Below are 26,136 nucleotides of genomic sequence, written 5' to 3' on the forward strand. Positions count from 1 at the left end.
CTACCGAAGTCATCCTGACTACACCCAGCAATTTAAATGAACTACAAGCTGCTGCGGCCACAGTCTCCACACATATCATACTTCTCTCCTAGAAAACAATTCAAACTATTATTTAGAAATCAAATTATATTTGCATGTATACTTATCTAAGTTGATGGAAATAAACAGCCATAACAATTTGTTTATAATTTTTAAGTAGCTCCTCCCCATCTCTTGTTTATCGACAAGTTGATAAACTTGGCCCCAAATCTACTATGCATTTAAAACTGCTAAGCATTTAAAACAACAGAACAAAGGACATTACTTCTTGTGCTGGGCCTGTAGTTAGAATCTTAGGGCTTCCCTCGTGGCACAGTGGTTGAGAGTCCGCCTGCCGATGCAGGGGACACGGGTTCGTGCCTCGGTCCGGAAAGACCCCACATGCCGCGGAGCGGCTGGGCCCGTGAGCCATGGCCGCTGAGCCTGCGCGGTCGGAGCCTGTGCTCCACAACGAGAGGGGCCCCAACAGTGAGAGGCCTGCGTACCGCAAAAAAAAAAAATAGAATCTTAAATATAGTCTGACAGATAATTATAGACTAATTTGCATTTAATATCAATACCATGCCTACTTCTTAAACAGAGGACAAAAATGCATGTGTAAGATCTGGTCTACTTATTTGTAGGTCCCTCTGCAATATTCTTAGCCTTTCATGAATATGCTCTATATTTTTAAACTACACAAGGTCCTTTGCAAGTAGGAATGATTTACCCTGTTATTTTGGCATCACTCCCTTCTCCAGTAAAACACTGGACTGTCCATAAATGTATATAGACTTTAAAACAATGTAGATTGAATACTTATGGTATTAGAAATGAAACTTCTTGCTAACAACTACAAAAATCAAGCACACCAGCTGATAGAGAGGCACTTACTGACTCCCCAAAACTCCCGCCTTACCTAAAAAGAGTGTCCCAGCTTCCCAGCCAAAAGGACACACTAAAAAAGCTATGTCTTCAATCAACTCAAAGACACAGACCCTCGCTTCACCACAAACTTCAGTACTACGGCATTTCCCATTTTAGAATGCTTCGTGTGACAACCTGTTTGGTGGCCAACCACCAACTTCACTTTGCAGTCAATACTAACACTTCACATGGTCTACACGTGTGAAAATTGTGGAAAATGTCTTGACACAGCTCAGGCCAAACAACACTAGCCACACAAGATGACCTATTTCTAAATATTCCCTTTTGGATTATAAACAAACATCTCCATAGGCCCAAAAGTAGATCATTGGTTCGTTCCACAAAGTAATATGTATTAAAAGAAAATGATAAAAGGTACAGATTGGGAGGTCTAAGGCATGAATATGCCTCCATCTGTATGCTGAAAATAAATAAATTTTAAAATCCATATTTGCTCTCCTAAGAATAAAAATAAAAATATATGTAATACACACAAGCACTTCTGAGTTTCAAACACAAGCAAATGTGGTGTGTGCACTTACAAAAAGATCTTGGTTTATGTCCACCTTCCTCTCCCAAGTTTTTTTTTTTTTTTTTGCGGTATGCGGGCCTCTCACTGTTGTGGCCTCTCCCGTTGTGGAGCACAGGCTCCGGACGCGCAGGCTCAGCGGCCATGGCTCACGGGCCCAGTCGCTCCACGGCACATGGGATCCTCCCAGACCGGGGCACGAACCCGTATCCCCTGCATCGGCAGGCGGACTCTCAACCACTGCGCCACCAGGGAGGCCCCCAAGTTTTTTTTTAAAGCAAAAGTGTCAATTGTATGCCTCAATCTGGAATAAAATAAAGCACAACTTACTCTTCTTAAACAGATGTGTGATAGAGATGAAAACTTTGTGAGTGAATTTCAAAATTCAAAGGCTACTCAGATGTGTTAAAGGAAAAAAAAATCAAAACCCTGCAGCAACCAATCTACCATAACAACTTACATTTTCTCAATAAACCATAGTAAAATATTTTACAGACACACACACTCACACGCACTGTAGTATAGTACATCTACAATGACTAAAATAAAAAAATAAAAAGATATATTTTTAAAGTTGAGAAAATTGCTTATGAAGAATGTAAAATTAGCAACACTCTCCTTCTCACCAGTACAGAATACTGACTGTTCATTGACACTGTATTCATAATGTTCTATAAATCCAAAGCCTTATGAGTTAGATTAAATAAAGCAACACTCTGAATTCACACACTACATGTGACCAGAAGATAATGACAAGCCAGTCTTATCCCTAATAACCTAACCAAAATGCAACACTATCATTTTTATTTCCAAATAATTATGAGAGAGCCAAGCACTGTTCCATTTTTCAGAAAATAAAAGCAGGATTTGCCTGAAATCATTCTTTCCAATGCAAAGGGTGTACTTTACACGAGTCCCACAAACTGTAGACACACAAAAGCCACATACACAATCACTAACACTCAATGCAGACTAAGTGATGGACACCAAAGCACAGATAAAATTAAGACATTCAATTAAAGTTACACAAGGGAATTTAAATAGGCAAACTATAATTACCCCTGGTGAAGATACTAATCAAGGATGGCTGCAAATAACATTTGGCTCTGGATAAGCTCCAGTAGCTGAAAAGTTTGGTATACTTGACACAGTTGTCCTTTCCAAATCTAGCCCTGCCTCTACTCCCATTTGACTGAGTGAGTGATTTGGAAATAAAGATGGCCCCATCAAGTTACTTAGTTGCAGTCTCACCCTCATGACTTGATTAAAATAAAGAAGGAAAAAAGGTAAATCATTTTTAACTGCAGTCTCACCTTACACATCTCACCAGCACTGTAGTTCTTTAGTCATCAATGACTTCATCCAATTCCTGAGATAAACAGAAAAGTAAAATGTGTCTAGACAACACCAGTAAGAGACATGTAGCAAACATTCTATCAGCCTGAAGTGAAAGGGCATATAAATTTCAAATGGAAAAAGTTACCAAAATGGTACAGTATGCAGCTTTGTAAATGAGTCTGTTTGCTTTACTTTAAAACAAAAACATTTCCTCTCTGTGTGAGAAAAGAATAATTATAAAGTGTTCTTAAAATCCAAACATAAAAATGTCATATCTGACTGAGCTTACTTTCAGAAAATCAAATGAAAAAGAAGGAGAAAAAAGAAGAGATGATGGAGAAGAAATCCATTCATACGAGTTTAAGAGAGGGCAAAATTAAGAACAAACTAGCCAGGACGACGCCTTCTTCCTCCCTCCCCCCGCCCAACTCTAGGAATCCACTGTCTCTGGAGTTACACATCTATAAACGATTTGCCTGAAAAGTGTAAGTGGTGAGGGTGAAGGAACAACAATTTTGAGTGTCAAACACAACCTGAGGGTCTCAATCCAAGAAGAATCCTAAGACCCTGATTTCCAAGCCTGGCTGGACGATCCTCAGCAAAGGGGAGGGTGCAGGAGGCTCAAATAATTTGGAGGGAGAGCAATCAAAGTTCCTTAGATAAAGCTGCGGTCCCTTAGCTCAAGAAAAGGGAAGTCTTGAAGGAATCTCCAGGAAAGGATCCTCTGTTTTTGTTTTTGTTGATGTGCCTGTGGGCCAATGAGAATTTCCGAGGAGGGGGCGGAGAAAGGGGGTAAAGAAAGTGAAGCTCAGGCAACAGCTCTCGGCGGGGGAGGGAGGGGTGCACCCCTGACCCACTTTTCCCCGCGCTCACCCTCCGGCCCCCGCCCCACCCCGCGTGGAAGTCCGAGCCCAGAGGGGGCAATCGAGCGGGGCGTGGGAGGCCTGCACGCTCCCCACCCCCAGCCGCGACCCGGAGGAGGGGAGCGTGCAAGGCGGCTCGACTCCCCCTCCCGGCGTGCCGTGGGCTGGACAAACCTCCCGCACGCTCGCGGCCAGGGTCTGCGAGGCCCCCTCCACTGCCTGGGCCGAGGGCTCCGCGGCCCCCACCGGAGGGGAAGGGGGCCAGGGAGGGAAAGAAGCTGTAAACAGCCCCAGCGTCCGGGTCTCGCCTCGAAGAGCCCCGCTTCCCAGGCCCCGCCGCGGGCCGTCTGGGCCCCAGGCCCGCCCCGGGGCCGACCCTCCCGGGACTTGGAGGACCGGAGGGCTCCGGCAGCTCGCGGAGAGGTCCCAGCAGCAGAGAAGGGGGAATTCAGGACTTTCCTCTCATTACTTTCTACGCCATCTTGGATCCACTATGGCAACGCCCCCACAAAGCATTATGGGTAAGAAAGAGCCTTTAAAGTGACCGCCCCCCCTCCCTCGGCCTCGGCCTCCCGCCTCCCGCCGTCGGCACGCCCCCTCGGGCCGCACCTCCCACCTGGAAAGTTGCCCCGGGTGGCTCGAAGGCCCAGAGGCCGGCAGCCCTGTCCCCACCTCCCCCGTACTGTTTTCCTTTAAAATCCCCCCACCATGTTTAAAAACGTGGCTTTGGGTCTTTCCCGTCGCTCCTGCCCCGGCCTCCCTTCCCCCCACCCTTCTCCTCCACGCCGGTTCCCTGTACCCCGCCGCCCTCCTGTCCTGGCAGACACCCCGCGTCTGCATTTAATCAGCCCGAGGTTTCCCTGCTGCTGGCAGCAAAGAGCCGCTCATTGATTTATTTATGCGTCTGTTATTGCTCTAGATCTTCGGTGCCCAGAGGCGGGCTTCTGCTTCCCGCCCCCGGGCAGACGGGGGTCGCCCTCGGGGCCCCGGAGCCCCGCAGCCCTGCAGGCCAACCGGCGCTCTGAATGCAGCATCCGCGTATGGAAAGATGCTTGTGTCCTGCCAAACCTTTCTGGGGCCGTCGGGCTCCGGAACCTGGGCGGACACTCTGTCCCCGAGCCTACCGGCATCGCAGCGCCTTAGGGAGGGGGAGGAGGAGTACTAAGCGAAAAGCAACTTTTACCCCTGTTGACTCTCCCTTCCGCTGTCTCCTCCCCTTGGCCAGTAATGCGATCTGTGACCCTCTAGATGGGGACCCCACCCCTCCCCTAGAAATGTGGTTTGGGTCTCTGACGAATCCACCCTTTTACGGTCCGGGCTGCTTGCGAACTGGGACTTCCCAAGCCAGGTAACACGGGGGCACAGATAGCGAGCTCTGGCCGGGGAGCAGAGGCGTGCAAGGGCTCGAGGGAGGGGCCGGGAGAGCGGCCGGGGCCGGAAGGAGGGTGCGCACGCCGCAGTCCACCTGCCGGGTCCCAGCCGGGCGGCGAGAGGAGGACTGCGGGCAGAACTCTGACCCAAGGCTGGTTGGGGGCCGCTCAGGTCGCCTGGCTGCGACGGGGCGCGCTGGAAGTAGGGGCGCCTAGATGCCAGCCGGGGAACCAGGCGAGCGACCCCGCAGTCCACGCCCGCCGCCTGGGCCTCTGCTCCTGCCCGAGGGCTCGCTGCAGGGGAGCTGAGCGCTCTAGTGATACTCGCCGCCCGCTTTTGGTTGCGCAGCTGAGCAGAGCTTCGGCCCGCGCCCTCGCGCGGTGGTCCCCTTGCCTCGGGGCCCGTTGGTCAGTCCGCTGCACTCTCGCCTCCCATTGCCACTGGTCTCTGCTTTGCAGACTTTGGGGGCCTACTCTGGTTGCTTTTTGGTTTCCCCCAAGCAAATTTTGACCAAGAGGTGTCCAAGGGAAAATTCCTCCAGGACACCAAGACTTGCGAAATTGTATTCGGTATAAAATGCTGTTGAAAGGCTCTGAAATTAGAAGAATGCACAGGCATTAAAGCCCTCCTTCGGTGCACGGGGAGGGCCTGGGGACTTAGGGTCCACCCAAGGGTTTTATGCTCCACCAGACACTAGGAGAAGCCTCTCTCGAGGAACCTGGACGGTTGCTGACAGAAGCCCTGCCCCCGGGAAGCTAAAAACTCCACCAGGCAATTGTCCCAGCCAAGTGGGAAGAGTGGGGTGTAGACTCCTTAAGGGATTGGCCCGGGGTCAGCGGTGAGGGAGGGAGCGAGGTGGTGAGTCACTGCAGGCCGGCTGAGAACGCGGCATGCCGGGAGGGCCCTCGCCTGAGTCACCGCTTCTCTGAGCTCCGAGTGAGTTGGGAAACTGGAGCCCGGAGCCAAGTTCTTGGACAATCCAGGCCCCACCGCTATGCGGGGCCGTGGGCTAGGGGTGGGGAGGCAGCGCTGCTCGCGACCCTCTGCCGCTGCCCGCTGGAAATGAGCCGCCCCGCCCGTCTGGAGAAGGCTCCAAAGTCTCCCCTTTACGCGGTAGCCAGTTACTGTTTCCAGTCCCCCTTCTGCACCTAGTCAGCCCCTCCTATGCACTGACTTACTGGTTGCTTTGTGTTTACCCGGCACCTTAATATGTGTGGTCTGAGTTTCCTGTAATTCAGCATTCAGTAAGCTGAGGGCAAGGACTGTACCTCGCTCATGTTTCTTTAGGAGGTGCTTTTCTTGGCCTTGCATAGGCCTGGACCCAGAGAAGAGCTTGATATATGTATGACTGCCTGACCCACCCGTTCGTTCAAGACAACGTGCATCCTGGCCCATCCTAGTGCAAGATGCCACCTGTGGCCTCAGCTAGGAAACCCTCCTAACTCCTTTCGCTGCCTCCACTCTGCCCCCTACTGTCTGCTCTCCATCTGACCAACCCAGTGAGGTCTGTGAAATGTTGTCACGTGAGTCCTCTGCTTAAACCCACGGGAGGTGTCCACGTCACACTTAGAATAAAACCAAATTCCTAACCATAGCCTACAAGGTCCCATGTGAGGGGGCTCCTCACCATGATCAGCACACTGGCCTTCAACATTCCGCTGCAGCACTGCAAGCCTCCCTCCAGCCAGATCCTTGACCCCCAGATCTGATGGCCATCATCCTTTTAGCGCTCAGGTCTCAGCTCGGATGTCCCCTCCTGGAAGAGAATTTTCATGATCCCCTTCACCAAAGCAGGGCATTCTCTATTCTTTTACCCTGGATTAGGAATGTTCTCGTTTGTCTATTTGTTGATTGTCTATTATCTGCCCCAGCCCCCTTATGGAGTATAAGCTCCATAAGGGCACAGGCCTTGTCTAGCTTGTTCACTCAGGGCCTGGCACATATATAGGCATTCAGTAAAGATTTGTTGAATGAATGACCAAACCTTTAAGAGAGCGAGGGGTGGTGGTGAAAGAGTGCAGAAGCATGGAATGAGGAGCTGACGGCCCCGCCCATCATCAGACCACTGGGATTGTACACAGCTAGAGGCAGGCAGGTAGGAGTGGAGTTGGGGGGAAACAGACCCCTTGGTCACCATTAATGGTGCTCCATTCTGATTCTGATCTGATGAACCACAGCCCCAAATAATTCCCCACACACGCCCGCTTCCTTCCCTCACTTTTTTTCTCCCCATCCCCAGCAATGTCCACATCTTATTCTGGCCAGGCCTAAGGCTCAGCCCTTGGGTCTCTCTTTTTCAACTACACTGCCTGCCCTTCTCTTTCGGTCTCAAGGCTTTGAGTAGTGCCTTTACCCTGAGAAAGGACTCTAAACCTGTAGCTCAAGCCCAGGACTTTCTCCTGAGCTTCAGACCCTAGTCCAGCAGCTTTTTAGCGTCTCCACATGAAACTCTCATGGACGTCGCAAGCTCAACATGTCCAGAGGTGAGTTCTTGAGTTCCCCCCACAAACGTGCTCCACCATGGTCTTCCCTAGCTCCATCTCTTAATTGCTCAGGCCACAGTCACTCCTGTCTTTCTCTCAAACTCCATCTTCAATCCATCTACAAATCCTGCTTTGCCTTCAAATTGTATCTAGCAACCTACATCTCTCATCACCTCCATTGTTGCCACTCTGGTCCCATGCACTTTTATCTCCTTCCCTTTGCCCCCATTCAGTGTACTCCCAACGTAGCCACCACACTGGTCTCGATAAAGTGCAGATCGAATCCTAGCTCTCCTCTGCTCACATCCATCTGATTCTTTTCGTCTCATTCAGAGGATAAATCTAGAGTCCCACACGATTTGCCTCTGATTTGTTTGACCTCATCTCCTGCCTCTCTCCGCTGGCTCTGTTTCAGCCATAATGGGCTCCTTTTTGAGTGTTTCCTCTTCCAGTCACACCGTCTCCCCTATATTCACATGGCTCACGCCTCTGCTTCCTTCAAGCTTTGCTCAGCCCAGTGAGTCCATCTCTCGCCAGTCTATTTAAATTTTCAATACTCCCCCCTCCCAGACACTCTATTTCTTTCCTGCATTTTTCCCATAGCATTTATCACCTCCTAAAGTAATAAATAATTTGTTATTCAGTTTCTTGTCTGTATCTTTCCATGTGAAGAATCAGTTTGCTGGTCACCAAAGACTTGTGTTTGTTACTGGGAACTACATTTCCCAGCCATGCCCTTGCCTTTGGGGCCATGTGACTAGTTCTTGCCAATAGACGTGAAGCAGAAGTGTGACTCTAAATGAGCAGGGCAGATCTGCATGACCAAAAATACATGCATGGACTCTCAGCTGAGCAGACAACAGACCTTTATTATGTTAACCTGCTGAGGAGTTGTGAACTGTTTGTTACAGCATTTAGCACCTCAATCACTGTTCCTTGGGTACAGTGGCCCACTAGAACAGAAGTTCAGTGAGGGCAAGGGCTTGTGTAGGTTTTGTTCATTTGTTTCTCCTCAGTGCCCAGAACAGAGCTTGGCATATAGTGGGTACCTAATAAATATTTGTTGAGTGAATGAATTAGTTTCCTTTTTCCACGACCTGTCATGAAAATAAGTGAATGGTTGGCAAGGAAAGGACGATGTGAAAGGAATTTTTTGTTTGTTTGCTTGTTAAACAAGTAGTAACTCCGGATTTCTACAGAAGCACTGGCTACAGGTCTTGGTCAAACTAAATGGAGCTTCCTTTTATTCTGTCCTCCCTGCTTCATCTTTCTCTTTTCTTCTTCCCACTTTTCTGCCTTCGCCATCTCTATCCCTCTAGGTCCTCCTTCTCTATCCCCTTCTTCTTCCACTCCTTTTTCTTCCATGGATTTTCTTCTCTTTTTATTCCCACTTAATCTAAAAAAAAATTCACTGCCTCTTAATGTGAGCTACTGTGAGTACTCAGCCAGGATATGTACTCCAGGTTACTTAAAATAGAGATGTGGGAAATAATGTGGGTTAAAAAATAAAGAAATATTAAATCCATGGACTCCTACTCTCCTTCTACCTTTAAGGCCCACTTCATTTCTTTTTGAAATACAGAAATGAAGTGATGGTGGTCCAGATAATTCAGACTAACCCTCCCGCTAAGGACTACTAAAACAAAATAGACAATGTATTCCTCAAAACATCTGCTTGGAAACATCTGGTGGGTTAATAAGAGTGAAAACTATCAGGGGTAGACAGAACAGGGAGGTGATTCTAAGGTTTGGGGTCCTTGTGTCCTAAGGTCCTTTGCTTTTGACAACAACTTAAGTCCAGATTAAGTATCACCTCACACACATTAAGACAACTGTTATCAAAAGAAAAACAAAAAACAGAAAATAACAAGTGTTGGTAAAAATGTAGTGAAATTATAATACTTCTGCATTGCTGGTAGGAATGTAAAATGGTGCGACCACTATGGAAAACATTATGGCAGTTTCTCAAAAAATTAAACAATGACCATATGACCCAGCACTTCCACTTCTGGGTATATAACCAAAAGAATTGAAAGCAAGGACTCACAGAGATATTAAACACTCATGTTCATAGCAGCATTATTCAGAATCACAAAAAGGTGGGAGCAACCCAAGCGTCCATCAACAGATGAATAGATATTTTTTAATGTGGTATATACACACCATGGAATATTACTTAGCCTTAAAAAGGGAGGAAATGCTACACATGCTACAACATGGATGAACCTTGACAACATTGTGCTATGTGGAATAAACCAGCAGCAAGAAGCAAATAACTGTCTGATTGTATTTGTATGAGGGCATCTAGAGTAGACAAATTCTTAGAGAGTAGGAAGGGTGATTGCCAAGCAGGGGGTGGGGAGGAAGGATGGGGAATTGTTACCTGTATACACATATAGTGTCTTCAGTGTGGTAAGATGAAAAGACTTCTGGAGATTAATTGCAGAACAATGTAAATCTACTGTACACTTTAAAATGACTAAATGGTAAACTTAGTGTTAACAGAGATTTTACCGCAATTTTTTAAAGTTTTAATGGTTAAGACTGTCAATTGTGCATTGCACCATAATTTTTGAAAGAAGAACAAAAATTTAAAAAGACAAACCATGCAAAAACTACCAAAAGAAAGTAGGCATTATGGCAAAAAAGCATGACTGGAAGTAAAGAGGGATGCTTCATAATGATGGTATGCTTCATTCACCAAGAAGACATAACAGTTCTGAATTTGTGTGTGCCTAATACACATAGCCTCAAAATATAGAAAGCAAAACCATGGACAGAATTGCAAAAAGGTAGAGACAAATCTACAAATATAGTGGAAGATGCATATATCAGTAACTGTTAAAATGAGCAGATGGAGAGCTAGTAAGAAATAGATCTGAACAACTGGATAAGCAGACCTTACCTAATAGACATATAGAGAATACTGCAGCCACAACTGCAGATCACAAATTCTTCTCCAGTCTACATGGAATGTTTATGAAAATGCTGGGCCATATAACAAGTCTCAACAAATTCAAATGCTCTAAATCATACAGAGTACATTCTCAGACAGTGATGCAATTAAGATAGAAAACAAGAAAAAAAGTTAAAAATATCTACATATTTCAAAATTCTTTTTTTTTTTGCGGTATGCGGGCCTCTCCCTGTTGGCACCTCTCCCATCGTGGACCACAGGCCTCGGACGCGCAGGCTCAGCAGCCATGACTCACGGGCCCAGCCACTCCGTGGCATGTGGGATCTTCCCGCACCGGGGCACGAACCCGTGTCCCCTGCATCGGCAGGCAGACGTTCAACCACTGTGCCATCAGGAGAGCCCAAGAGGTGGTTATTATGTAGTCATTAAGAACAATGAGGTCGGGAATTCCCTGGCGGTCCAGTGGTTAGAACTCTGGCGCTTTCACTGCTAAGGCCCAGGTTCAGCCCCAGTTTGGGGAACTAAGATCCCGCAAGCTGCTCGCAGCGGGCGAAAAAAAAAAAAAAAAAAACAGTGAGGCAATGAGGTCAATCCGTAAGTACAGACATGGAAAGATGCCTACAGTACATTAGGGAAAAAAAGCAACATGCAGATCAATAAGAGTAATATCCCAATTAGGTTAAATATCAAAATAAAGCAAAACAGAAAACCTGAATGTGTTTATGTATGTATAGGAAAATCTGGAAGGCTGCAAACTGATTGTTAATAATGGAGTTACATTTCATTGTGTTGGATTATCACTTTTTTTTTCTCATCGTATGCAGCCTCTCACTGTTGTGGCCTCTCCCATTGCAGAGCGCAGGCTCCAGATGCGCAGGCTCAGCGGCCATGGCTCACAGGCCCAGCCGCTCTGTGGCACGTGGGATCTTCCCAGACCTGGGCACGAACCCGTGTCCCCTGCATTGACAGGCAGACTCTCAACCACTGCGCCACCAGGGAAGCCCAGATGATCACTTTTTAAATTACGTACTTCTTTGTATTTTTTTTTGTCAAAGACATGCATTACTTATATAATTTTTAAATTTTGTTTATTTATTTAATTTATTTTTCGCTGTGTTGGGTCTTCGCTGCTGGGTGTGGGCTTTCTCTAGTTGCAGCAAGCGGGAGCTATTCTTCATTGTGGTGCGTGAACTTCTCATTGTGGTGGCTTCTCTTGTTGCGGAGCCCGGGATCTAGGCACGTAAGCTTTAGTCGTTGTGGCACGTGGGCTCAGTAGTTGTGGCGCACGGGCTTAGTTGCTCCGCGGCATGCCTGATCTTCCCGGACAAGAGCTCAAACACGTGTCCCCTGCATTGGCAGGTGGATTCTTAACCATTGCGCCACCAGGGAAGTCCGTATAATTTTTTTTAAATAGGTAAAAAACATGAATAACAAAAGCAGCACTGTAGCATTAGAATTGACTTGAACAGTTAGAGGTGCTTAAATATAATTTTGTTACTTTCCTTTTATTTTTGTGACCTTAAGCTTAAAGTATGTTATTGAAATGCCATGTAGATGAAAATTTTTCAAATGTATGAAAATGTAATAGGATTTCCATAGCCAGTTTTTCCATATTTTAATTTTTCTTTTTATTTATTTTTAAATTTGTTTCCCATATTTTAATTTTGTATGAAGTTATTTTTAAGTACAATTCCATTTTCTACAATAATCAAGGATATAACTCCATTGGTCCAAAAGTAATTAGGTGAAGATTAGTATTTTTCACTTATAGGCAGGATATCTAATTTATTTTACTGTGACCTCAATTTTTAAAAAAATACCAAAAGAAGGGCAGATTGATTAGAGATCTTGCAATAAAAACTCCCAAATAGGGCTTCCCTGGTGGCGCAGTGGTTGAGAGTCCACCTGCCGATGCAGGGGACACGGGTTCGTGCCCCAATCTGGGAAGATCCCACATGCCGTGGAGTGGCTAGGCCCGTGAGCCATGGCCACTAAGCCTGCGCATCCAGAGCCTGTGCTCCACAACGGGGGAGGCCGCAACACTGATAGTCCCGTGTACTGAAAAAAAAAAAAACTTGGGAATTCCCCGGTGGTCCAGTGGTTAGGATTCCATGCTCTCACTGCTGCAGGCCTGGGTTCAATCCCTGGTCAGGGAACTAAGATCCCACAAGCCACACGGTGCAGCCAAAAAATTTAGAATTAAAAAAAAGTAAAAAAAAATATATCCATCTTGCTGGAATATTTTCAGAATTCAAATAATAACAACTATTGTGATTTGATTTCCATTTTAGAAAGTTAGCTCTTTAAATCAACTCACAGTGTAGAGTGAATCAGAAAGGGAGGAGATTAAGGAGACCAGTTAAGAGGTTGTAGTTTTAGTAAAGAATGAAAACTACCTGAACTAGGATAGCAGCATTAAAAAATAAAGATGGTGCAGATTCAAAAGTTGTGGGCAGTGTGAGTTGAGGGAAGGGGAGAAGTTAGGGCAGAGGACACGGAGAAGCAGCCCCTGGGGGCAGCTACCACTTAAATGGGATCCTCTGCACGGGTTTTGTCTGCAGGTTGGTTTGTGCCCAGGCCCCAGTGTAACCAGACCGGTTGGTCACAAGTACCCCAGTATCTACTGCCTTGGAGCTTGTATTCATCTGCCTAGGCTGCCGTAACAAAATACCACAGGCTGGGTGGTTTAAACAACACATACTCACTTCTCACAGTTCTGGAGGCTGAGAACTCCAAGATCAAGGTGCCGGCAGACTGGGTTGCTGGTGAAGGCCCTCTTCCTGGCTTGCAATGACTGCCTTCTTACTGTGTCCTCACATGGCAGAAAGAGACTGGGAGTTCCCTGGTTGCCTAGTGGTTAGGATTCCCGGCTTTCACTACTGTGGCCCGGGTTCAGTCCCTGGTTGGGGAACTGAGATCCTGCAAGCCTCACGGTGTGGCCAAAAAGAAAAAAAAAGAGAGAGAGACTGATATCTCTATTTCTGTTCTTATAAAGCCACTAATCCCATCTGGAGGGGCTCACCCTTATGACCTTATCTAACCCTAATAATCTCTCAAAAGCCCCATCTCCAAATATAGTCACATTGGAAGTTGGGCTTCAACGTATGAATGGGGGAGGGGGACATGTGTCCATAGCACAATGTAAAGTCCATGGAAGGTGTGGGCCTCTTTTCCAAGTGAGTGTGTGTGTGTGTGTGTGTATTAGATTGTATTTTTTGCCTTTTGTCTGCTATCTTCTTTCCTTTTTCCTTCCTTTATAATTGTACTACAACTCTTTTTTTGGGCATTCAGTTTGGCAATATTTAGTAAATTCTCAGCTGTGTCCCAGCTATTTCACTTCTGTGAGTGTCCATGTAAAGGAAAAACATACTCCTGTGTGTTTCCTCTGCTCTCAGTGTTCTACTAAAATGCTGATTCACTTTTTAAAAAATAATTAATTAATTAATTAATTTTTTAAATTTTATTTTTGGCTGCATTGGGTCATCATTAGCTATGCGCCGGCTTTCTCTAGTTGTGGCAAGCATGGGCTACTCTTCATTGTGGTCCACAGACTTCTCCCTGCAGTGTCTTCTCTTGTTGTGGAGAATGGGCTATAGGTGTGCAGGCTTCAGTAATTGTGGAATGCGGGCTCAGTCGTTGTGGTGCACTGGCTTAGTTGCTCCATGGCCTGTGGGATCTTCCCAGAACGGGGCTCAAACCTGTGTCCCCTACACTGGCAGGCAGTTTTTAATTTATTTATTTATTTATTTAGCGGTACATTGGCAGGTGGACTCCCAAACACTGCGACACCAGGGAAGCCCTGGAAGGTGGTTTTTAACCACTGTGCCACCAGGGAAGTCCCTGATTCACTTCTTTTTCCCAATTCACTTTTAATTAATTTATTTATTTATTTATTTATTTTTGGCTGCATTGGGTCTTTGTTGCTGCATGCCGCTTTCTCTAGTTGTGGTGAGCAAGGGCTACTCTTCGCTGCAGTGCACAGCCTTCTCACTGCGGTGGCTTCTCTTGTTGCAGAGCACGGGCTCCAGGCACACGGGCTTCAGTAGTTGTGACACACGGGCTTGGTAGTTGCGGCCTACGGGCTCTAGATCACAGGATCAGTACTTGTGTCACACAGGCTTAGTTGCTCCACGGCATGTGGGATCTTCCCAGACCACGTTTCAAACTCATGTCCCCTGCATTGGCAGGCAGATTCTTAACCACTGGGCCACCAGGGAAGTCCCTCCTGATTCACTTTTGACACTAGATGTGTGTGGGTTTTCCACACCTCAGGCAGGAATTGTTAAATAAATTATAGTGTATCTATACTATGAACTGGTATTCAGCCAAAAATAAAGTAGAGCTGTATCCACTGAGGTGCAAATATATCTATGACCACATCGTTTACCCAAAAAAAGCAAGTTCCTATATAAAATGTAGAGTCTGGTTTCATTTCTTTATTTTATTTTTTTAATATTTATTTATTTATTTGGTTGCACTGGGTCTTAGTTTCTGCGGCAGGCGACTTAGTTATGGCTCACTGGCTCCTTAGTTGTGGCATGTGAACTATTAATTGTAGCTGTAGAAAGAGAATCAGTAGGCCTTTGCATCTGCCCTGGGGTGCACCGAGGTTGCGAGCCCAAGTGACTGATGGGGGTTCCGGGCGTGGGCTGGGGGACAGGCAGTGTTTGTATTAGATCCATCAACCTGGAACTAACCCTCCAACCCAGAGGAGAAGCCCAGCAGGTACCCGGGCCTCAGCTGTTTTTGTGTTCTCTCCCTTCAGAAGAAGAGCTGTTTGTCCGCGTACCACAAAAAAAAAAGGACAGCTGTTTGTCATCCTGGGGAAACCTGGTGTGCTCCCGTGTCACAGCTGTTGGGTGACCTGTGTCACCTGTGCTGCGGTCTTTGTGTGGCTCCAGCAGCTGCTGGGCCTCGGGCAATATGTGCTTGCACCTCCCCACAGGAGACAGCCACTCTGGGTCAGGGGTGCACAGAAATGATGAGAGGAGAGACCAGCCCTCCCTCTGCATGTCGCCTCCTGCCGCCCGGCCCAGATCCCCTTTCCTCCTCCTCTCCCCGGGCCCCTGTCCTAACCCCTCCCATCTAACATGTTTGACTGGCGCTTGCTTCTTTCCCACCCAGGAATGTGGCATCACCCCAGAAAGTGAGAACCTGACCTTGTCATCGTCAGGAGCTGTTAACCAGTCGTCCTGCACAGGGATGCCTCTCTCCTCCACAATTTCCTCCCCAGAAGGTACATGCTGGTGGGTAGGAACAACTGCAAGTCCTTCCCCGTCAGCCGAGTCTGTAGTGCTTCAAATATTTCCTCCCGGATGGACTGGGGAGCAGCAAATTAATACCTAAGCGGCAGGCAAGATAGGCCCTGGCGTGAGAGGAAGTGAGACTCACTCCCTTGCAATGAGAGGGCAGTCTAGCGGCTGAGCTGGGGGAGAAGCAGGTATCTCACTCCCAGTCCTGCTGTCATAAGGGTTTCTTTAACATTATGACAGGGAAAAGCAAATCCCTCATCCCTGAGGTTGAGTTTGGAGCTCTAAAACATAAAGGAGCCAAACCTTGGAAATCCTTCCATCTAAACCCTATTTGGTGAGGGCAAAGCCAGGCCGCTGGTGTCCTCACTGCCCGGGTGCAGCGAGAGAGCTCTGCTCCCAGTGCACTCACAGCAGCCGGGCCTGACCTCTGTGTCCTTCCTCCAAATCCTGTCTCCAAAGACCCTGCCAGCAGTAGTCTGGCCCAATCGGTCATGTCCATGGTGTCCTCCCAGATCAGCACCGACACCGTCTCCTCCATGTCCAGCTCCTACATCGCCCCTGGCATGGAAGGGGACGGGGAGGCTCTCCCCTGCCCCCGGGCCGCCAGCAGGACCCCCTCAGAAGAAGCAGAGGTAAGAGAGGCGCATGGGATCGCCCTCGCCGCTCTGCTCTGCTCTGTACTCGAGTCCCAAGGAGCTCAGTCCAGGGTCTGCCAGGGAGATCGGCAAAGCTCCCCAGTGCTCGACAGGGGAGCCCTGGAAAACAGGGTACCGTGTTGTTGAATCAAAGACTCCCTCAGATGTGATCTTCCGTGTGGCACCACTTCTTTCCTGAGGACTTGGTTTGCATTTGCTGCCAGGCGAGCTGGTTAGGAGAGCCGGTGGCATCTGCACCTTGACTTTTGTTGCTCCATTGCAGGTGACGCCAGCGGCGTCTCCAGACTGCAACTTTGCAGGCCTCTCCACCACCGCCGAAGAGCAGGATGCAGAGGTAAGAGCAAGGTGGACGCTGGTGCCCCTCCCCGGTCAGAGGGACTGCTGGCGCTGGCAGAGGATGCAAATAGGATGGGGGCTGTTCTGGAAGAAGCCTTCCAAGGTGGTGCACTTGGATCTGTTAGAGGCAGGGTGCAGGCAGAGAGACTGTCCGATTAGCAGAGGGCACTGGTCTCAGCGTAAGAGGCGTGAGGTGAGTTCCAGAGGGAAGTCTTCCAGGGCAGACCCTTGAGAGGGTGTTTGTCCTCCAATTCACTTAGTATTTACCTGGCACAGGCATCTCACATCTTCCTGGCACTGGGGGACACAAAGACCGAATGACATGCCTTTTGCCTGCCCACGCCCCCAATCCACCCATCCCACCCATCCCGGAGCTCTGTCTGATGGAGGAATCAGTTATAACTCAGCGTGAGAAGTGCTCTGACGGAGATGTGGCCAAAGTATATGGAATGTCCAGCTCCCAGTGGGGACTCTACAACTTTCTCTTGAGCCAGATGTTCTCAAAGGAGTATCTGGATGGGGGTAGGGATCGTAAAGTGTTTCTGAAAGTTTTATGATCTCACGGTTTGCTTTTTCATTTGACAACTTTTATTTCCACCTGAGAGAAACAGTGTGAGCTAAACTATTACCAAGGCTATTCCTGACAGTCCCAGGGTCCCTTTGTAAGGTGCCTCAGAACTGGTCCCTCTGTAACGTGCCTCAGACCTGGTCACTACGGGCTGATCCTGCCTCGCCAAGCAAAATCTGCCTCTGCTGGGCCTCCCAGCCATCTCACACGGACTGGAAATATATGCTTACCATGAGGGTGATTAGTTCTGTCTTCTGACAATCAGTAGACGCATTTCACTGCTTTATGGATTCACAGTGCCTTCCTTCTGTGCTAGGGAAATGATGTTCTAGAAGAAGAGGACGGGTCACCCACACAAGAAGATGGTAAAAGACCTGGTCTTTTGCTCCCTTTTATTATATTTCTTTCCCGGGTATTCTCTGAAGGGTACAGAAAGGGGTACTGGTGTGACTTGTTGGCACTGCTCAAGGGTGTGGCTTTGGGAAAAGGTTGTCTTCTTGATGGAATATCAAAGCAAGCAGGGTATCTGAGGACCTCAGCAGCCTTCCTGGCTCTTTCTGGGCCTCTGAGCCAAGGCTGCAGAAGATACATGTAGTTCTCTATCTACGTTGAGTAGATCCTGAAGCTTCTTGGGCAACTGCCATCACCTTCCTTCCTGCTTCAGCTTCTCAGCTGAGTCTCACAGAACTGCTCTAGCAGCCCCAAAGTTCATCTGCAGCAGGAGGACAGCTTCCTCCCCTTGGGGGAACCGACTGTTAGGCAGTAGGTTTTCCTGCTTTAGTGAACAAAACGGCTGATGTTACAGTAGCAGAAGGATCACAGCCCTGGCGGCACAGCAAAGGTGAGGTGAAGAGACGTTAGCATCTCAGCGTACACTAGTGTTTGTAGGCTATTGGAACGAGTCTCTTTACCATCATTCAGGCCTCAAGTAGATATTTTTTTTAAATTGGAAGAGTTGGTTTACAATGTTGTGTTAGTTTCTGCTGTACAGCAACGTGAATCAATTATACATATGCATATATCCACTCTGTTTTTAGATTCTTTTCCCATATAGGCCACTACAGGGTACTGAGTAGAGTCCCGTGTGTTCTACAGCAGGTCCTTATTAGTTATCTATTTTATATATAGTAGTGTGTATATGTCACTCCCAAACTCCCAAATTATCCCTCCCCTCCCACCCCCCCCGCCATAACCATAAGTTCGTTTTCTACATCTGTGACTCTATTTCTGTTTTGTAAATAACGTCAATTATATCTTCAGTCGGAAGAGTTTTGTTTCTAGTAAGCCGAGAAGCAAAGGAACGACCTACATATAGAGCAAGGAAGCAGGTGGGGGGGAAGGCGCGCTTGGAATCCCACTTGGGAGTGTAGGACCAGGCGTCCCAGGAACCGGTGTCTCTTCCCTCTGCTCCTCTGAGGTGCCTCCACTGAAGGGCCACCTTCAGAGCAAACCTGGATCCCAGCCTGGATGCAGATGTCATGCTAGTCGCTTCTGCTTTGGCCATGGCAGTTGCTTGGGGGCGGTGTGGTGTGCAGGGGGTGCACATGTGCACTTGACCACTCTCTCCTGGCCAAGTAGTGCTGGAGGAGGGGTGGTCGCCCAGGCTGTGCCTCTGCCGCATGCGCACGTCAACCAAGCCGGGGTTGGGCGCTACCTCCTCTCGGTTGATGTCTTCAGGGCACAAGGCTCCGAGATCTCCATTGTGATTGTCGTCCCCAGTAGAATATTTGCTTCTAAAAGGCACAGGGCAGTACGTGGTTTCCGCCTGACATTCCATATGTGGTTTCCACCTGACATGCCGTACGCAGTAGATGTATGTTTCTTCCTCTCCCTTTCACCAAGGAAAAAGAATCGGGTGGGGGGCTTGAAAAGATAACATCTAAAACTGTGCCCTTCCCATCTTACACGACTGTAGGTTTCTGGTCAGCCCCTTAAAACATATTCAGAATAGCGAATTAACTCTCAAAGAAAATAAATCATAATTTTGTGAATGAAGTGATTCTTTGATTTGAGGTTCAAAATTACAGGACTAAAGAGCTTTAATTGCTATTTTATGTATTAGTCATTTCGCAGAGCCTTGTGGTCATAAACACACCCCACGTGCACCGACAGACAGAGGCCGCAGCCCGGGGTCACTTCCCCCGTGGCTCTCCTAGCTCTTTCAGCCTGGCTTAGCTCTACTCTGGACCCGGGTCTGCGTGTCCGAATCCCACAGACCTCCCCAGGGTCTGATTTCCCAGGAACGAAGGCTGGAAAGGGGCCAGTTAAGGAAACAGAGCAGAACAGAACGAGAACACAAACGTACCCATACAGTTTCCTTTATTATCCACTCTACCCTCTTAATTATTGTCTTTTTTTAACATATGATTTGATCTTTTTTTGTCCCCATCCTTAAGATTTTTATTTTAAGGACAGCAAAGCAGAGAAAAACACATCCAGGCCCTCTCTGCCTTAACTCCGTTATAGGCCAGAGGACATTCGCATTTCTAGGTATGGAGTGTGACAATAACAATGGCTTTGACATCGCCAGCGTGAAAGCACTGCACAATAAGCTGTGCTCTGAGGTCTCCTTACCCGGTGAGTGGCAGTCTGCTGAACATGAACTTGGTGGGAGACGCTCCCCTGCTCGCACCCCTGCTCTCACCCTGGGACACCCATCTCCTGCCCTGCAGTTCCTGCAAGAAGGCATGGGCTTTGCTAAGATGCTGGGAGCCAGTTGCTGAAAGGAAGTGAGGCGGCCTCGGGAGAGTCCTTGGGCAAAGAGCGACTCTGCTCTAAGCGAAACTATTTGGGCATGGAGAAAGGCGCAAAAATACCTCCAAAGCCTTCCAATTTGGCCTGACCGTGCCCCCTCCATCATGATCTTGCAGATCCCATGGCAGGGGGCCTGGTCTTGTTTCCATCAACAGACAGTTTAAGGCAAACACGGCCTCTGTGATAAGGTCTTGGAAAGAGAGCCTGAGCCCTTGAAAAGGGAACCTGTAGCCCCTCAGGGGAGAGTGTTTAGTTAGGATCAGAGAGGAATTTCAAAGCCAGCATTTTATAGACAAGCTCTGTGACCCAGTGAGCCCTGGGCTACCACCAGTTGCCTTGTGCTCCCTAGATTTGGATCCCAAAGGAACAATCAGGGGTCGAGGGTGACGCTTCTCCCTGGAGCCCTAACTCTATAAATTCAATCAGGGCCATCAACATGCCCCTTATTCCTTATCATGACACTAAACTGAATCCGGGATGAGTTCTCAGGAGGAGCCCACCTGTCAGTCACACTCTGGGCACTGATGTCCCTCTGCTCCGTGCTCACCAAGGGCTTCACCAACCATGGCTCTAAAGCCACGTCTTGCCCGGTGGACTAGGTCGAAATTGCCCCTCCTGGGTTCACGGCAGAGACTGCCTTCATGTTGCATGGTTTGTAATCTCTTAAACATGCCCTGGACATGTTTAAGCTTCACGACAGCCATGTCCCGTCGTAGGTCCAGTGCTTTACTCTCTTGGTGATGTGGCTACCGGTGCTGGAGGGACACAAACTCCTGTGGTTGCCACTCTCCATCAGCGTGCAAAAGACCCAGGTCCTCACCCCTCTGGCCCCATGCAGGCTTCTGGTGGAAGAAGCCGTAATCCCCAGAGACTCCTACCACGGCCGTCCCAGGGGCTCTCCGGTCCCTTCCCACTTAGCGTTGACCCAGCCAGGCCTGGGCCAGAGCGGCTGAGGTCCAGGGTACACTTCACTTCCTGCCTTCCCACTCTTTACCTGGCTTCTGTCTGTCCATTTGTTTCTCATGTCTTTTTGCCAAATGTACGTCTGTCTGTCCAGTTTGTTTATTTTGAAACTCATTTAGGTTATCCAGACTTCGTGTGAAAGTTCATGTTCACCCACACCCAACCCCAAGCTTGCTGGGCGCACGCACATCCGAGGGGCCCTCGCTGAGGCTTCCATTCCTAACTGGCAAGAGCCTGTATTAAATATGCTGAGATTTTCCAGGAAAAAACATATTTGTGAGACTAGATTAATCCCTGTTCCACAAAAGCGGGGATGCTTCTGTGGCAAAGGTTACAGGCAGGATTTGTTTTGGTCACTAGTTGGGGAAGATGCCATCTCTGCCCTCACTCCGCCCTGAGTCTGGGGCAGCGGTGCCGGCCAGCCGCTCACTGGCCTTCAAGAGAGGAATCTAGGCTCCTGCCTCCCCGCAGTGGCTCCCCACCAACCCCTGTGTTTGGCAGAGAGAGCTCCTGGGAATTGTTTCAGCCACCCATGCTGTTGGAAACTGACCCCAGGCCTTGTGCTTCCTCCTCTCCCTAACTCCTTCCGGCCAACCTGCTGGTGGATGTTTATTCCACTCTGGGATTGCGGCAGAGGAGCGAGACCTGGAAGGAAAACAATGCCTGGGCTTCTTTACGGTGATCTCGGGAGCCAGCCATTCTCAGATTAAACTGGCTTCACCGTTCAGGCCAGACATGAAACCGAATGACAGTGGCGGCTGCCGGAGGAGGGAGTTGAGGGTCGCATCGTAGCCTCACCCCGAGGTCTCAAGGGCTCTTACGGGAGAAGGAAAGTGCATCTGCTCTCTTGGTAAAATGTTTCTCGGGTTCTGCTGTTAGCGTCACACTGGTAGTAAAGAGCTGGGGAACTCTCTGGAAGCATCTGTCGGGTTAATGTCGGGTTAATGACAGGAGCATCCACTGTGGTAGGTCCCGTGGAATCAACAGGCCTCAGCACGCTCAGCTGTAAGTTCAAAGTTCCATCCTATGACTGAGGTGCCTCAGGCTGGCTTGGCCATCAGGACAGCTTCTCAGGCACTTGCTCCCCCTCTCCACGCTGTTTCCCTCCCCACACAGATGCCACTCGCCTCACGGAGCGCCCACAAGGAGGGAGCCCGGGGAGCATCCCATGGTCCACCCTCCCCAGGCCCACAGGTGCTCTGCCAGGAGCCCCAGCTGCTGGCAAGGATGGCTCATGTTCCCATCCTCGCTGCTCTCATCACCCTTGTGGGAGTGATGCTGAGAAAGTACCTGTGTCATTCCAGCACCTCTTCCCTTAAGAAGCCTCTGGGTCTTCTTTGGCCCCAAGACCAAGGCGGCGGGTGGGGGGGCGATGGTATGTTCTGAGATTGTTCTGCAAGGTTCTCAAAGGGAGGAAATCTGAGTTGACCATTGTAGGTGGTGAGCCGATTAGAATCGTGAGGCCGTGCTAGGTAGATGGGGCTCCAAGGAATCTGATGGAGTATCACACAGGTGGCAGGACAGTGGTCAGAGGACCAGTGACAATTCTGTGAAAAGGCTCTGGGGAGTGTGATGGGAAAGAGCAAAGAAAATTTGAGTTTATTAGTGGAAATACAAATGTTTTTGGTTTTTTTTTGTTTTGCTTTGTGGTACGCGGGCCTCTCACAGTTGTGGCCTCTCCCGTTGTGGAGCACAGGTTCCGGACACGCAGGCTCAGCGGCCATGGCTCACGGGCCCAGCTGCTCCATGGCATTTGGGATTTTCCCGGACTGGGGCATGAACCCGTGTCCCCTGCATCATCAGCAGTCTCTCAACAACTGTGCCATCAGGGAAGCCCAATACAGATGTTTTTAAATGATGGCATTGGACAGGAGTGGGCATACCGATGAAATCTAAAAGTACTTATGGAGGGAATTCCCTGGCAGTCCAGTGGTTAGGACTCAGCACTTTCACTGCAGTGGCCTGGTCCAATCCCTGGTTGGAGAACTAAGATCCTCCAAGCCACTGCATAGCCAAAAACAAAACAAAAGTACCTATGGAGATCTGAAATAACCCAAGACTTAGACGCCACTAGGAAGGGCTATGCTTCTCAGATACTAAGCAAAAATCGGAATTAACTTTCTCTTTTCCTGGAGAGAAACTCTACAAAATGGTGGAACTGTTACAGACCTTAAATTTAATTAGTGGCTGAGTAGAGGCAGGAAAGAGGTGTGTGGAATCCCCCTCGATGTGCTCCCCAAATCTGCCTCTAGAGGTCTCTTCACTCCCCCGTTTCTGAGCCTGAGGATGGAATTAAGTGGGAACCACCATTCTCTACCTCCTGTGAAGGATTTTGAATCTCCAGGCTCCCTTTTCTGGCTGAGGGCTGGACAGAATGGTAGCACTCGCTCAGGAAGTCCTCCTGCGCCTTCCAGGCTTACCTTCTGCATCCAGGATGCACGGAGCAGCAGGGTTTTGCCGAGGGTCTGGCAGAGCATTTTTAGAGGAAAGAGCACCACCGACTGTACCAAGAAGCCGGGGAGAACAGAGACTTCAGGTCTGAGTCTTGAGGCTGTTTCAGAAGGAGCCAGTTTTCAGCCCTGGCTCAGAATCTGGACCGGTGGTGTTTGTAGCAAGGACTCATGAATTCAGAGCCAGGCAGCCTGGCAGCCAGTGGTGGTGGCGGTGAGGCTGCGGCAGTGTTTTGATTTGACTTTGTGTGTGTGTGTGTGTGCGTGTGTGTATGTGTGTCTCTTCTCTCCTGTTTACCATTTGCTTTTGGACTTTCCTACCAAACAGCCGCAGTTCCGGAGTCCTGCCCCATAAACACAGAGGAATAAGTATGAGATCTACCAAATTATATAAAATGAAGGAACAACTTACTTCATCTGGGGGTTCCTAACTTAAAAGGGCAATCTTGCCTGCTCTTCATCCTGTCACCCTTAGAGGGGAAAAGCACTGTGGACCCATGTGCCAGATTCCGGTACCCCCAGGGAGTACAGATCCCCGCATTCTGTCTGGCTGTGAGAGATACCTAAACATTTCCTGTCCCACTCACTCCCCTTCCCCTGGGGTCCACCTCCACAAGATGATTATTAGAGCCTTAGGGCGGATTAACACACCAGGACATATATGGTTATACACAGTTGATACCTGCTTAATCCTAGTGTTTCTGCCATTAAAGGGTTTCGTGTCTTTGCTGGCCTAACCTGAAGCTGACCCCAGACATTTGTGAGTGGCCTCCCTCAAACGTGACGCAGTGAGCCTCATGCCCACCCTCCAGGGTCAGCCGGCTGCATCCACGAACTGAGCCCTCTGATGGGCATGGCTCTCAGCTCTGCCCTGGAGGAGATCACCGTGTGCTGGAGTATCCAGCAATTTCCACACAGCACGAGAAATAGGGAGGTGGTACGGGCCAGTTGGGGAGCACTTCGGAGCACGCTGGACCTCATCTGGCTTCAGGGGGTCCTTCTGGGGACAGGTGCTGGAAGAGGCAGCTCAGCAGTCCTCGGCCAGAGGATGGAAGGCTTTCCCCAAACTCAGGGGGTTAGGGCTTCATCCTCTCACTTCAGAAGGGGCATCTCGCTTCACTGGGGGGAATGAATCAGATGGAGCCAGTCTGTGGGATGGGAGGACGACTTGGGGGAGATGAGTGTAGCCCAAACAAGGCCTGGGGGGCGGCTGGTTGTCGCACACATTCTGTGAGTCAGGCGCCCTGCTCACTACTCTCCCATGTCGCCTCGCTTAGTCTCACAGCATCCTTGGGGGTAAGTACTCGTCTCCCATTTGATGGATGGGAAAACCAGGGCTCCAAGTACAGTGACCTGCCCAAGGTCACACAGTCAGTACGTTACAAGCTGGGGCTGTACCCCGGTTTTCTGACTACACATTTAGACCTGACTAGAGCTTGAACAAGCAGGAGGTCATGATGGATTGGATACAGAGCACAAAGGAGAGAGAAGCACCAGGAGTGGGTTTCCAGCATGGGCAGCGGGTGCTTCTTGTGCAGGAACTGCAGTACAAGGGGGGAAGTTGATGAGTTTCGTGGATGGTACCCGGGGGACCCCAAAGCTCTGGAGCTAATGTCTCCCGGGGTTGGTGGCACCAGCTGATAGCAAATCTCGGTGGGCTGCTCGGGCGCCTAAGGAGAGGAACAGCCGTCACTCTGTTCTCTGCCATGCCATTTAGTCCCTGGCACCCTGCTGGGCAGCCAGTCCCTTCCTGCCCCACCCTGGCCCCCACAGCAAACACTAACTCTGAGCCCAAATTAACACACTCTTCTCCCTCCCCTTCACCTCCTCCTGCTCTCGTGAAAGTCTCAGCCAGACTCAGTTTCTGTTCTTGGTCCGCTGTAACACTTAGGCAAACTTCAAGACCAAATAAAGATACAAAAGTGGATCCTAGGGCAAGCTCACAAAACAAGGACCATCCTGCATGTCCCTCCATCAGTGGGCCACAGTGGCCATGACTGTCCCTATCCCAGTGGGTGCCACTGCTCCCAAGTTTCACGTGCTGTGGTTTGTACCCTCTGGGAGTTCCAGGTAATGCACATCTTGCCAGTTTTCATGCCAAACTCCCAGACTGTCCTGCCAGAGACACCATCTGGACCAAACCAAAGGTCCGGTAACCTTCTTCTTCTCAGGTGCCTGGCAGGCTGATGACAACGTGGTCAGTCGTCGGAACACGCAGCGCCGACGCTTATCTTCTGGCAGCCTGGAGGACCCCGAGAACAGGCTCTGCGTGTGGGGTCCTTTGGTCATCTGAGAGCCTCATCCCCTGTTCCAGGGCTCTCCTCCCTTTCTCACATCCCATCCTGGCCTCATGGCACCACTGACCTCCTGGGCATCCTCAGCAAGACACACGGAGACTTTTTAGACCCACGTGAAAGCTGGATGCTGAGGGCACCTGCCCCTTCTCCCAGATTCATCTTCTTCTGCAACCGTGATCCTTCCCCTCTCAGAAGGGACTGGAAACCTCTTTTCTCCTTGTGGGCTAAAGCCACTCGAACTGCAGCTCGTGAGACCCTTTGCAGAGAGTCTCTGGAATGTTTCCACTCTATCTTGATCTTCAGGTGGAGTTGTGGTCTACAGACTGGTTATTTCCTGTGCATTTTTTCTTTTCTCCTTAGGAGGTAGACCAAGAAGACTCAAGAGTTTGGGTGACTTCATTACAAACACCCATC

General features: G+C 49.1%; 2 protein-coding genes across 5 annotated transcripts in view; one reads left to right on the top strand and one right to left on the bottom strand.

Annotated features, from left to right (window-relative positions):
- Positions 1 to 26,136, bottom strand: part of LOC132479097 (RAD52 motif-containing protein 1-like) — a 261,744-nt gene that overhangs the window by 24,962 nt on the left and 210,646 nt on the right. The window contains exons 1-3 of one of the 4 annotated variants that reach the window (XM_060082675.1): positions 3,850 to 4,013; positions 3,346 to 3,560; positions 2,788 to 2,843 (exon numbers count right to left, since the gene is read on the bottom strand). The gene's annotated coding sequence lies outside the window, so the exon portion shown is untranslated. Of the gene's footprint in view, positions 1 to 304; positions 385 to 2,787; positions 2,844 to 3,345; positions 3,561 to 3,849; positions 4,020 to 26,136 lie in introns of those variants that run through there. The other 3 variants (XM_060082672.1, XM_060082673.1, XM_060082674.1) reach the window with 3 other exon arrangements.
- Positions 4,169 to 25,867, top strand: LOC132479205 (E3 ubiquitin ligase RNF157-like). Its single transcript, XM_060082775.1, has 10 exons — positions 4,169 to 4,196; positions 4,595 to 4,713; positions 5,155 to 5,453; positions 6,060 to 6,159; positions 15,571 to 15,682; positions 16,158 to 16,330; positions 16,617 to 16,688; positions 17,575 to 17,623; positions 19,725 to 19,835; positions 25,597 to 25,867. The coding sequence occupies exons 1-10, from the start codon at positions 4,169 to 4,171 to the stop codon at positions 25,716 to 25,718; spliced, it is 1,185 nt and encodes a 394-aa protein (XP_059938758.1). The 3' UTR covers positions 25,719 to 25,867.

The sequence above is a fragment of the Mesoplodon densirostris genome, chromosome 18, assembly GCF_025265405.1.
Source record: "Mesoplodon densirostris isolate mMesDen1 chromosome 18, mMesDen1 primary haplotype, whole genome shotgun sequence".
NCBI lineage: Eukaryota > Metazoa > Chordata > Mammalia > Artiodactyla > Ziphiidae > Mesoplodon > Mesoplodon densirostris.

Excerpts from the sequence above, each read along its gene's own strand:
- LOC132479205 (XM_060082775.1), top strand. The coding sequence starts at position 4,169 with ATGGCAACGCCCCCACAAAGCATTATGG. Across the intron at positions 4,714-5,154 it reads GCTCTGAATGCAGCATCCGC|CCGGGCGGCGAGAGGAGGAC; the intron begins GTATGGAAAGAT and ends GCCGGGTCCCAG. Across the intron at positions 16,689-17,574 it reads CCGAAGAGCAGGATGCAGAG|GGAAATGATGTTCTAGAAGA; the intron begins GTAAGAGCAAGG and ends CTTCTGTGCTAG.